The sequence below is a fragment of the Heterodontus francisci genome, chromosome 10 (genome assembly GCF_036365525.1).
Source record: "Heterodontus francisci isolate sHetFra1 chromosome 10, sHetFra1.hap1, whole genome shotgun sequence".
NCBI classification, from domain to species: Eukaryota; Metazoa; Chordata; class Chondrichthyes; order Heterodontiformes; family Heterodontidae; genus Heterodontus; species Heterodontus francisci.
The window spans coordinates 29199030-29212380 of record NC_090380.1 but is presented as its reverse complement, the minus strand read 5'-3'; the positions used below and the strand labels follow the sequence as shown (position 1 = coordinate 29212380).

General features: G+C 41.4%; 1 protein-coding gene across 1 annotated transcript in view; it reads right to left on the bottom strand.

The window, feature by feature from the left end:
• Positions 1 to 13351, bottom strand: part of wwc3 (WWC family member 3) — a 247151-nt gene that overhangs the window by 59080 nt on the left and 174720 nt on the right. The window contains exons 6-7 of the mRNA XM_068040348.1: positions 11912 to 12041; positions 5567 to 5713 (exon numbers count right to left, since the gene is read on the bottom strand). Of these exons, the coding sequence (XP_067896449.1) occupies positions 5567 to 5713; positions 11912 to 12041 (277 nt within the window). The remainder of the gene's footprint in view (positions 1 to 5566; positions 5714 to 11911; positions 12042 to 13351) is intronic.

The window sequence follows — 13351 nt, the reverse complement described above, 5'->3', positions numbered from 1 at the left end:
CAAGCAGAGTGGGACAGAAGGGGTCAGAGAGTTTAGTGGTAATAGTGCAACAGAAAATAAGGTCCATGCAAAGAACAGTGGTAAAAAAAAAAAATTAAAGGCTCTTTATCTGAAGACACAAAGCATTTGTAACAAGTTAGATGAATGAATGGCACAAATAGAGAAAAATAAATGGGTTTGATATAATACAGAGACATGGCTACAAGGTGACCAAGGTTGGGAAATAAATATTCCAGGGTACATATTTGAAAAAGACAGGCAAAATGGAAAAGGAGGAGGAGTAGCCCTGATAGTAAAGGATGACATAAGGACTGTAGTAAGAAAGGATCTTAGCTCAAGATTAGGAAGTAGAATCAATATGGGTGGAGGTTAGGAACAACAAGGGCCAGGAAATGCTGGTGAACAGTAATTATAGCATTGGACAGAGCATTAAGCAAGAAATAATTGGAGCTTGTGGCAAAACCATGTAATAAATGTGGAGGACTTTAATCTTCATACGGACTGCACAAGTCAAATTCATAAAGGTTGTGTGGAAGATGAGTTTGTAGAATGCTTTCTCAACAGCCTCCTAGACCAAAACAATGTGGACCCAACTAGGAACAAAACTATTTTAAATTTAGTATTGTGTAATGAAGCAGGGTAAATTAGTAATTGTATAGTAAAAGATTTTCTGGGAAAATGCGATCATAATACAATTGAATTTCATATTGACTGAGAGTGACATACTCATGTCCAAAACAAGACTTTTGAACTTAAACAAAGCCAATTACATAGGTATGAGGGGAGAGCTGTCTATGGTTAATTGGGTAAATACACTAAAAGGTATGGTGGTAAATAAACAGCGGGAAACATTTAAAGAAATGATACAAAATTTTCAACAACAATACGTTTCATTAAAAAGCAAAAATTCAGTGAGAGAGATCCATCCATGGCTTACTTGGAAAGTTAAGGATGGTATTAGATTAAAAGAGACTTAGAATGTTGCGAAGAACACTAGCAAACCTGAGGGTTGAGAGTGTTTTAGAAACCAGAAATGGGTGACCAAAAAGTTGATAAAAAGGGAAAAAGTAGAATACGAAACTGAACTAGTTAGGAATATAAAAATGGATTATAAGAGCTTTAACAAATATATAAAAAGGAGAGTAGCTAAAGTAAACGTTGGTCCCTCAGAAGCAGAGACAGGAGAAATTGTCATGGGAAATAAGAAATGGCAGATACGTTGAACAAATATTTTGTTTCTGTTTTCACAGTAGAAGACACAAATTACATACTAGAAATAGAGGGTAACTAATGGGCTAGTGAGAGCGAGGAACTTAAAGTAATTAATATCAGCAGAGAAAAAGCATTAGAGAAACTTAAGGGTCTAAAAGCCGACATATCCCCAGGAACTGATGGCCTATATCCTAGGGTTCTAAAAGAGATAGCTGCAGAGATGGTGGATACATTGGTTATGATTTTCCAAAATTACCTGGATTCTAGAATAGTCACAGTGGATTGGGAGTTATTCAAGAAAGGAAGGAGAAAGAAAACAGAGAACTACTGGCTAGTTAGACCGACATCAGTTGATGGGAAAATACTGGAATCTGTTATTAAGGAAGTCTTAACAATACATTTAGAAAATCATATTATGATCAAACAGTTAACATGGTTTTATAAAAGGAAAATCATGTTGAACAAATTTATTAGAGTTTCTGGAAGAAAGATAAAGGGGAACCAGTAGATGTAGTATACTTGAACTTCCAAAAAGAATTCGATAATGGGCCACACAAAAGATTAACATGCAAGATAAGGGCTCATGAAAGTGGGGTAATATATTAGCGTAGATGGAGGATCGGTTAATGGACAGAAAGCAAGGATTAGCAGGGTATTTTCAAGTTGGCAGGCTGTAACTAGTGGAGTGCCACAAGAATTGGAGCTGGGGCCTCAGCTGTTTATAATCTATATCAATGACTTGGACAAAGAGACCAAGAGTAATGTATCTAAGTTTGCTGACAATGCAAAGCTAGGTGGGAATGTAAGCTGTGAGGGGGACACAAAGAGTGCAAAGAGATACAGATAGATTAAATGTGTGGGCAATAAGTTTGCAGATGGAGTATAATGTGGGGAAAAGTGAGGTTATTCATTTGGTAGAAAACAGAAAAGCAGAATATTTTTAAACGGCATGAAATATGTGGTGTTCAGAGATACTTGGGTGTGCTCATACAAAGAACACAATAGGTTAGCTTGCAGGCACAGCAAGCAATTAGGAAGGCAAATAGCATGTTGACCTTTATTGCAAGGGGACTGGAGTACAAGAACTAAGAAGGCTTGCTACAATTGTATAGGACTTTGGTGAGATCACCCTTGCAGTACTGTGTGTAATTTTCCTCTCCATATCTAAGGAAGGTTATTCTTGCCTTGAAGGTTCAGTAGATTGGTTCCTGGGATGAGATGCTGAATAAATTGAGCGATACTCTCTGCAGTTTAGAAGAATGAGAGATGATCTCATTGAAACATACAAGATTCTGAATGGGCTTGACAGAGTAGACACTGAAAGGTTGTTTCTCCTGGCTGGGGAATCCAGAACACAGTCTCAGGATAAAGGGGTTAATCATTTAGGACTGAGATAACGAGAAATTCCTTCACTCAGAGGGTTGTGAATCTTTGTAATTCTCTACCGCAGAGGGTTGTGGATGCTCCATGAGTATATTCAAGGCTGAGATTAATTATTGATCTCAAGATATGGGGAGCAGGCTGGAAAGTGGAGTTGAGCCAGAAGATCAGCCACGATCATACTGAATGGCGGAGCAGGTGTGAGGAGCCGTATGGTCTACTCCTGCTCCTAGTTCTTACGTTCTTAGCATCTTTTGCTCAGCAAGTTTTCTCATGTTCCAACTCAGATCCGTATAATAAATAGGAATAACCATTGCTTATAAACACTTACCTTCGAGTTTACCAAGTTATTTTTAGCCTTCCATATCCTGCTTATTCTTCCAAAAGCAGCACAGGTCTGTCTAATCCTTCTTTTGATGTCTTCTTCACAACTCCTATCCTCTAATAGTAACCCACCAAGGTAATATAAACCTTTCCACCTGTTCAACTGCATCCTCTCCAACAGTAATGTACACCTGATGCTTCCCAAATGAGCTCATCAGTTAGTCTCGGCTATTTTGTTTTGGATGTTGCTGCAGAGTCACTGTCATAAGTAAATATGAGATTTTAAAATATATTTTTAATTCATTACTGTTTTCAGTACTAGATTAAAGAAAGCAGATAACAACACAGATCCTCCTCTTACCACAACTGGTGATCTAAACCATTCCAGCCATTCCTGCCCCAATCTAACAATGCTCAGGGACTTGTTATAGATGTTTTCTATCAATCTGATACATTTCTCAAGAACATCATACATCCTCAAGGCATGTCATATCTCTTCAAAACATACGCTGGCAAAGGCCTGCTTAAAATCTATGAAGTTGCAACAATGGATGTTGTGTTCTAGAAATTTCTCCGAAATCTCGTCATCAAAAACAGCTAATTTATCTTCTATCGTGCTGGTATAAAACCAGCTTGATCTTCGTGCACTTCTACGCACGTTTTCCTCTGCACCACCTTAGTAAATACATAGCCAAGTATTTTAGAACATATATTAAAATTATATCAATCACAACATAATTAAATAGCCACAAAGTTGCCTGCAAGATGTTCCATTTCCCTTGATGGGTCTACCCGTGTCTCAAGGGCTTACAATTTTGGTCACTATTTCACTTAACGATCCAGTAACACAGGTACTACTTGGGGGCTCAAGTTCCTTTTCTGTCTTCTTTTTGCAGTCACATTTTACTTTTTGTTGAAAGGCAATTTTATCTTCTCCAGGTTCTTGGTCTGGTTTTTGTCTAACAAAATGGTATTCTTCTTCAAACTGAGCATGTGCAATTTGTGACATGTGCCAGACTCTCCAATAGCATCGCTGTTTAGACAGTTTTGTTTTTGCTGGTGGTATATATTATTTCAATAGGCTTCAGTTATATGTATACACATTGGTGATAGCAATATATATGCACACATGGAAATGAATAGGTGCAAGAGAAAATAATGAAGATTAGAAAAAAATTATACTATAGGGTAGATTCACTGATCCCATGCTCCAAGCAGAGAATCTCACTCATAGGCAGCATGTTTCTTAATGAAACATGCAACATCCTGAGGGGACTTGATACGAGTGGATACTGGGAGCATGTTTCCTCTTGTTGGGAAGCCTAGAACTAGGGGACACAGTTTAAGAATAACAGGTCTGGATGAGGAGACTTTTTTTTTTCTCAAGTAGTCATTGGTCTGTAGAATTCTCTTCCTGGAGGCTGGGTTATTGAATTTATTCAAAGCTGAGTTAGATAAATTTTTGATAGACAAGTGAGTCAAGGGTTATGGGGGCAGACAGGAAAATGGAGTTGAGACCACAACCAGATCAGGTATGATCTTATCGAATGGCGGAGCAGGCCTGAAGGGCCAAATGGCCTACTCATGCTCCTAAGTCCTATGTCCCTAGTAGTAGGGCATAGGCCTACAGCATTGTAGTGTCAATTCTCTGAAGCACAAACTCTTTGTGCATGGCTCCCTGATTGGAGGGTGGTGTCACACAAACACACTGACATTTCATATGCATCAACTATTATGCACAGTATATTTATCAATTTTAATAATTACAATCCCATAACCAACTGTCTCCAGTCCTCCCTCCCAATCTCAATTCCCCTTAAATCCTCCCAGTTCATCTGAACCACACAGCCCCTCAACCTCTCCCATGTCCCAATCCACCCCACTATCCCCACATCCCAAGCCTCCTCCCCCACTGCAACATCGGAACTACAGCTCACCATGAGGTGCTTTTATTGAGCATCTCTAGATGCTTGGAGAAAATGGTGGTGTTGGTGATGGTGGGCTGCCATCTTGAACCGCTGAGCAGTTCAATACATCCTCGTGGCTTGCTAGCTCACTCCAGAGGGCAAGCAAAAGTCAACAATGCTAATCTGGGACTGGAGTCACACATAAACCAGACCTGGTAATGATGGCAGGTTTCGTTCCCTAAAAGATATTAGTGAACCAGTTGGGCTCTTACAACTTTTACTGATAGCAACTTTTCATTTACACATCTTTAAAAACTGGATTCAAATTCTCAAAACAACCGCGGTGCAATCTGAAATAACGTTCTCTGGATTGTTAGTCCAGGCCTCTGGATTGTTAGGCCAGTTAATGCAACAACTGCACTGCTGTTCCAGTGACTCCAGGATTTCCAATTTAAACAGTAATTTTACTGTAAAGTGGATTATCCCAGGAAGGAGAACGTGAAGTAATGTTAACAGGGAATCCTGCTATTTCCAGATCAAGCTGTGGTAGAATTTATCTGCTAGCTTATTGAAAATGACGAGATAGGTCTACTTCATCTTGTGGCCAGTGAAACAAAAACACAGATTTTTAATTTTGTTTCCTTGAAGTGCACAAGCCGCGCAGATTCTGCGAACACAGTCTGAAATCACAATGCAAGTTTGCCAAAGGGTTTATAAATAGGTCTTAGCATTTCAAAACATACCTCTCCAATGATGTCAGTCTGTGAACCTGCTTCACAGTACTGCTGCGATAAACACTCAGAGGCCAAGCCTGCATTCGTGTGGAGGTCCTGCAGGGAGTTCTCAATGCAACAGCTATTCCTGAATTCATCTGTTAGTCTAGCAAGGCTCTGAAAAGCAAAACAAAAGAAACACTGAGATTCTAATTCAGCTCAGGCACGCTGTATAGCAAAATTACAACCACAGAAGAATCATTCTAGTTTCATGTCTGTAGCAAATTTGTTAATTTAAAAGAGCAATTTCAATCTTCTTATTGAAGCGAGTTGTGTACTAAATCTCTGCACAGTCTTAAATATTAGAAGGGTAGATGTCTAAGTACTTATTAATGCCAGTCAATTGCTTTATTTTATATATCAGCACTGGTGGTTAGCAGTCAGAGTAACCATTTTGTGTCAAACTCCCACAGTGTGGCAGCAGGACTCAAAATGGAGCAGGCGGACAAAAAAAGTGCAAATTTTCCAGCAAACAGACAATTGAGAGCAGTTCACCATCTTGGGAAAGGAAACCCTACCAGAACAAAAAGAATGAAAGGCATGCCTATCAATATTCCCCTCAAATCAATGCTGAAGATTCCATCCCAATAAACACTAAGAGATTATTATCCCTTGGATTAATTGAAGAGATGACCGTCACTGCCTCAGTTATGTCATAATTCCTGGGAAGTGCCTCTAATAAATGTAACCAACAGGGCTCACTTTATCTACTTTCAATCAAATTCTAGAATCTTTCAGCACAGAAGGAGGCCATTCAGCCAGCCTGCCTGTGTTGGCTCTTTGAAAGAGCTATCCAGTAAGTCTTATTCCACTGCTTTCCCCAAAGCCCTGCAATTTTCTTTTCCTTTTCAGGTATGTAACCAATTGCCTTTCTGAGGTTACTACTGAATCGGCATCCATCACCCTGTCTGGCAGCGCATTCCAGATCAGAACAACACACTGTGTAAAATTATTTTTCTCCATCTCCCCTCTGCTTTCTTTGCCATTTATCTTAAATCTTTGTCCTCTGATTAGCGACCCACCCACCAGTTGAAACAGTATATAATAAAGGAGCATTGGACAGGAGTAGGTCATTCACCCCTCAAGCTCATTCCGCCATTCAATTAACTCATGTTTGATCTGTACCTTAACTCCATTTATCTGGCTTTGAAGTATAACCCAAGATATTCATACCTAACTAGAATCTGTTGATGTTGGTCTTGAAAATTTCAAGTGGCCCAGCATCCACAGCCTTTTAGGGAGCAAGTTCCAGATTTCCACTAACCTGTTTGTGAAAAACTGCGTCCTGATTTCACTGCTGAACCGCCTGGGCTCTAATTTTAAGGTTATGTCCCCTTGTTTTGGATTCCCTCACCAGAGGAAACTGTTTCTCTCTATCTACCCTATCAAACCCTGCTATGATGTTAAAGACCACAATTAGATCACCCTGATATCTTCTTTCCTCAAGGGAAAACAAACCCAGGTTATGCAACCTCTGTACTGTAACAATGCTGTCGCAGCTTGCTAGAAATTCACTCAATATTATGAATGTGATTAAAAATGACTTGCTTGTTCCTTTTAATAATCCATCTTCCAATCTCCAGCTCCTGCCTTCTCCTTTTGTCAATCATCACTTTTGTCATCTGCTGCTGGTCACACCAGAAGCCAATCTATCCTCCTACACTACCATGTAGAGAATCTTATTATTGTTACACCAACACTTTCATTAAATCAGGTGGTAAATACACCTTATACCACCTAGAAACAGTTAATTGCAGGCTCACAGTGTGTGTGCACGTGCGTGTGTCCTTTCTCCTTTAATAGCACATGCTGGTATGGGTGAATTCACCTACTTTATCAATCTAGCCACAACCCAACATTGCAAGGAGGTGTGGGGTGGGGGCAAGGGGTGAGAACATAAAGAAACAAAAGGTAGAGATAGGGGAGACATTATCTGAAATACAGCACTTGCAACTGAGTAGTTAAAATTACACAAAATGCTAAGTGCGATTAAAGGAAAATGAGGCTGTGGTCTGTTCAATGAAATCGTTGATCTCGAGTCAGATTCAGAGCATTCTGCCAGCAAATTGTTGCCCCTAGATTCAGAGTTACCATCACTGCAGTCCTCCACTCCAAAGAAAAGTAGCTAGTACATGGTTTGATTCCTTTCAAATTTAGAATGGAGAACTGTACATATTACCACTGCACTTGTACCAAACTCGAGCTTTATGGAGGCATGGACCAATGAAGGAAAATGACACTTGACTGAGTACTCTTTCAGAACTATAATTAGTGAAGTCCTTCTTTCGGATATCATGTACTCAGTGACTTTTCTCACACTCAGATCCAACACTGACAGCCCTCAACTGCCATCAAAATTTAGGCACAGCTACTTCATAAATAAGACTGTTTGTTAAGTGACTTCAGTCTGATTTTGAAGATTTGTTAACCATAAGCTATCCTGTAACTAATTCTGTTTAAGATTAAGATATTCATTTTGACTTAAAATCTTCCAAAAACATGTAGATTGCTGTTGAGTGAGGTTTGCAATATTTAATCGCGGAGAATGGGGACGGCAAAATTCGGATCAGTAATGTCAGTTTACAGTAGCCCTTAAATGTCCAAAATGGGGCATCTGTGGATCCTTTTGCGTCTGGCTCCTTCCAGGCTGGAATTGGAGATATTTGCAACATCTCAGTTTGCTGTCCATAAGGGAAGTCACTGAGCCTCTTTGTTCAAAGAGATTTGACTACATCTCCTTCTCTCTTGGCACAGAGCAGCAGGCGGAGTGAGCATATGGCTTCACATGGATTCCAGGCTTCCCTAAGAGGCAGGGTGCCATTGATTGCACACAAATTGCTTTGCAGGTCAACTCTGAGATGTCCCACAACTGAAAGGGATTCCACTCCCTCAATGGCCAGCTGGTATGTGTGACCACACAGAGAGAATCATGCAGATCAATGCCTGGTATCCTGGCAGCGGTTATGATGCCTTCATTCTGTGTCATTTGCACTTGAGCCACCGCAGCAATGCAAAGGGTGGCTACTGGCTATTGCTGATGACATGGCTCATGGCTCCAGTCAGCAAACAAAATGAGATAGAGCAGACAACTGGCTTGCTGAAACAACACTTCCGCTGCCTGGAGACCTGCAGCACTCAACAGAGCGTGTATCAAGATTTGCGGTGACCTGCTATCATGAGGGCACAACCCTTGCAAGCTGCTAAGGAGCAGCAGGAGGAAGAGGAAGGGAGGAGGCAACCTAGACAGCCCCTTCTGTCCTTGAATAACTCATGTGACTGCGATAACAGTGATTAGATTAGAGATACAGCACTGAAACAGGCCCTTCGGCCCACCGAGTCTGTGCCGACCATCAACCACCCATTTATACTAATCCTACACTAATCCCATATTCCTACCAAACATCCCCACCTGTCCCCATATTTCCCTACCACCTACCTATACTAGTGACAATTTATAATGGCCAATTTACCTACCATCCTGCAAGTCTTTTGGCTTGTGGGAGGAAACCGGAGCACCCGGAGAAAACCCACGCAGACACAGGGAGAACTTGCAAACTCCACACAGGCAGTACCCGGAATCGAACCCAGGTCCCTGGAGCTGTGAGGCTGCAGTGCTAACCACTGCGCCACTGTGCCGCCCTTTTAATATAATCAATACCAGTTCCCTATTCACCAACAGTCCTACATCTTCTATCCCTGACCTCACAGCATCCCTTTGGCCACCATAAAATGAACATTCTAAACCAAATTTATAAATCAAACAATCCCATATTGCATGCAAACATAAATAAATCACCCTTATGTATTCCCTTCGTGCATCTTTTTCGTGTGCCTCTGCCTTTCCTCGTGCTCCTATGCAGTGCTGCCCCAGTGGTGTAACATGGCTGGTGGAAGGCTGCTGATTCTCAGTAGAGGAGACTACAGACGGTCTTGGAGGATGATCTCCAGTAACTCTGGGCCTAAAGGCTTAGTACTGCACCACCTCAGCATATGTGGCAGCAGTCTGGGCTGGCTGGTTGACAGGCAACAACAAGGGCACTGACAGAGTGGTAGTGGTGGGAAGACAGATGCTGTCATCCTGAGGATGGACAGCAGGTTCATGCTCCATGAAGTCACTGTAATTTCACTGGGGCAGCAACTCAGCATTCCTGGTAATCTGTTAAAGGACAGATTGCTGGACTGCTGTGACAGCCTGTAAATCCCCTTAAGCACTGCTATCCACAGCCATGATAGCAGCAGCCTGAGCTTGCCTGATTTCAGTCTGAGCTTCCCCTGCTGCACCTTGACACTGGCAGCTTCTGCTTGTACTACAATGGAAACTGAGACATCGGCCATCAGACGCTGCATCATGGTTGGGTCCACAAGTGTGCAAATGGAGTTGGCCACCACGTCCACGCTCGAAAGGATGGGCTCCAAATTCTGAGCAAAGCCCTGTGCAAAGTAGGTTCTGGAATCCTCCATGATCTTTGATATTGCACATAGGTTTTCTGGCAGGCCTACCAATGCACCAAGCATTTTATTGTGCATATCTGTAGCCTTTCCATTGAAGTCTTCATCTGAGTCCTCTGCAGCAGAACTCACGTGCAACCTCGTCCTCTGGGGCAGCTGAGCTACTCTTGCCCCCAGCCCAGACTACAGGCCACTCATGCCCAGTGTCTCACCGGGCTGAATTTTATGAGCCCTCTGATTGGCTGGCAGCTCTTGGAGGCAGGATCCCTATCCTTAAAGGGACCCTGCTGCCAGGCAGTTAATTGCCCGAGTGCTGTTAAATAGAGCCGGGGGGGGGGGGGGGGGGGGTCTCCAAAGGGCCCTGTTCTTTGCAGACAGAAAGAATATGTACACATTGTGCCTGTTTCAGCTGAACAACATAAGTGACAGCCATTCGCTGGTTCATTCCTCAGGGCAATGCCTTGAACAGAGTCAAGCTGCCTGGTTTAAATTTCAAACAAAGTCAGTCACCATAAACTGGTACAGTCTCCTTGGCAATGCCTCTACCAATCAGAGTTCACTTGCCAACCAATCAGCACTCTCTTCTCATACAGTATAAGTTGTTGATTTCCCTTACACTGGTTATTCTTGCAGATTGTCCTGAAGAGTGCAAGACAAAAAGCTTCGAAAACATGTCTCTATTTTCAGCAATTCTCAAGTGTGAAATTTCTTAACGGGCAACTTGATAACTCAAGGCATTAGAGTACTGGGCTCCCAACATGAGGATCCACACTTTATCAATGAGGGCAGTGCACCTGTGAAATATGGCCGATTCAACCATTGAAGCTTCTTTGCTCCCCATGCACTGGATAAAATGCCAAAGAGAAGCCAAGCATTTCCTCTTAGGGCAGGGGAGAAAGTGGAGCAAAGACAGGCAGATAACATTATGGAATCTGCTTGCTGATTATCAAGCATCAGTAACTGTCATAAGAAGAGAGCAGCACAGACTGTCCTTCCTCCTGGTAGAATAGCACATGGCGGCTAGCAGCTTTTAATAAAAGGCATGAAACAAGAATGGGTATCGTAAGATTTGAAAATCCCTTGATCAGCAGTAATGTCATTAATCCAACATATCGACAGGAAAGTACTTTTGTTAAGATGTTGCAGGCCCCCGCTATGGTTAAGTGGCATGCAGTGTTAAAACAGAAATTCCCAGGGATAATTTTCAATCGCACTTTTCCAGGAGAGCTGCACTTGCAGAGAATGCAGATTGAACATTGTTGTCAACCTAATTCTTCAATCCTTGCTCCAAAAAAAAGCAGCCCCTCCCCCACCCCCACTGGGGGCAAAGAATTACCTCTCGTCTCTCATCTCTTACTGTCCCAAAAACTTTCTCATCTAAAATACTGAAACAATGAATGAATGAATAAGGGCACTGTTACAAAGAAATATTCATTCACAGGATGGGAATGTTGCAATCAAAGCTGGCATTTATTGCCCATCCCTAATTGTCCTGAGAATGTGGCAGTGAGCTACCTTCCTGCTTTTATACATCTGAGTAGCTTGCTAAAACACTTCAGACGGCACTTAAAAGCTATCCAGTTTGGCACGGAACTCAAGTTTCATTGGACCAAACCAGGTAAGAACAGCAAGTATCATTATTTAAAGGACATCAATGAACCAGTTGGGTTTTAACAACAATTCAACCGCTTCATGGTCACTTTTATCAATACCAGCTGTTTAGTTTCAATTTTTTGTTTAAACTGAATTAAAATTCTGAAATTGCCACAGTGGGATTTGAATTCACGTTCTGAGTTATTAGTCTAGGCCTCTGGATTACAAGTCTGCTAATTTTGTTACGTAATAAAGAGGAACGTCATGTCTTACCTGAATAAGGCCCTGCCTTTCCTTCTCTCCTAAAGTAATTGATTTCTTGATGGTTCTCAGCTCATTCATTATTTCCTGTGCTTCATCCAGTTTATAGTTGGTTTGGCTGTCAGACATTTTACGGTCAATCCTGAAACAAAAGAATGAAATATTTCAATGGTGTTTTCCTTTTCTCCCCTTGGTGTGGCAGCACTTTTGTTGGGCTGGTAGGAAGATACTAATAAGATCCCTGATTGAGGTTTGAGCCCCTTTTGAAAAATTGTTGAAATCACTGAATTAACAGGTTTGCTGATAGCAATTAGAGCTAAACAGGATTGCTGTTATTTTCATACGCTGCAGTTTTATGATATTGATGGCACTGAGAACAAAAGAACTCTGTTGTCTGGCATTACTGCCATGAATTTGGTATATATAATGTTTGGGGTCAACAAGCTAAACTCAGCCACAACAGATTGCATAATGGGTGTGTGCATAGAGACAAAGGTGCTTTATTTTATAGGAACGGTTTAACGTGGGTTTATTTATGAGGATTAATCAAGGGTCCCAACATAATCCAGCTCCTCAAAGTAACGCAATTTCACAAAAATCACACATTCAACGCTTTAAGGCTGAGGAGGTAATGACTGTCTTGTCTGGAGAAAGGACTAAAATAAGTAACACTCAAGCACAGTACAAATTAAAAAAGATTCAAGACATGTTTAGTTATGCATCTTTCTGAAATATGGACTAGATCTCATCATCCCCTGAAGCAAGTCAACAGAAAGATTATGTCGTATAGAGATATAGTTTGTGCATAAATATTGTCTCCCTTTGCAATCTTAGGTTAAAATTAGAAAGAGGTCATTCAGGGGTAATGCCAGGAAGCACTTCTTCAATCAAAGGGTAGTGGAAATCTGGAACTCTCCCCATAAAGCTGTTGCAGCTAGGTCAATCGAAAAAATTAAAACCAATTGAGAGATTTTTGTTAGGTAAGGGTATTAAGGGATACATTTACCCTGCCAATGAACCTTAAGACCACAAAAAGTTTGAAAGAGGATAGACTCAATTTTTTCTGCAAGTTATGTAAAAGAAAATAAGAGAACAAACTAGCATTTATATAGTACCTTTCATGACCTCAGGCCATCCTAAATCACTTTACAGTCAAAGATGAACCTTTGAAAGCTAGTCACTATTGCAAGGTAAGAAATGCAGCAGACAATTTGCACACAGCAAGCTCCCACACACAATATTATAATGACCAGATCATCTATTGGAAGTGTTGATTGAAGGCTAACTGTTGGCCATGACACTGGGAGAACTCTCCTAGTTTTCTTCGAGATACGAAAGGCACAGAACTCCTGCAGCAGTGCAAAAGGAGTGGAAACCCAGTGAAATAGGCCTGCACCCTTTCTTACTGATCTTTGCAGCCAGGGAAATGGTGTTTCCAGCAGCACAGGTAAG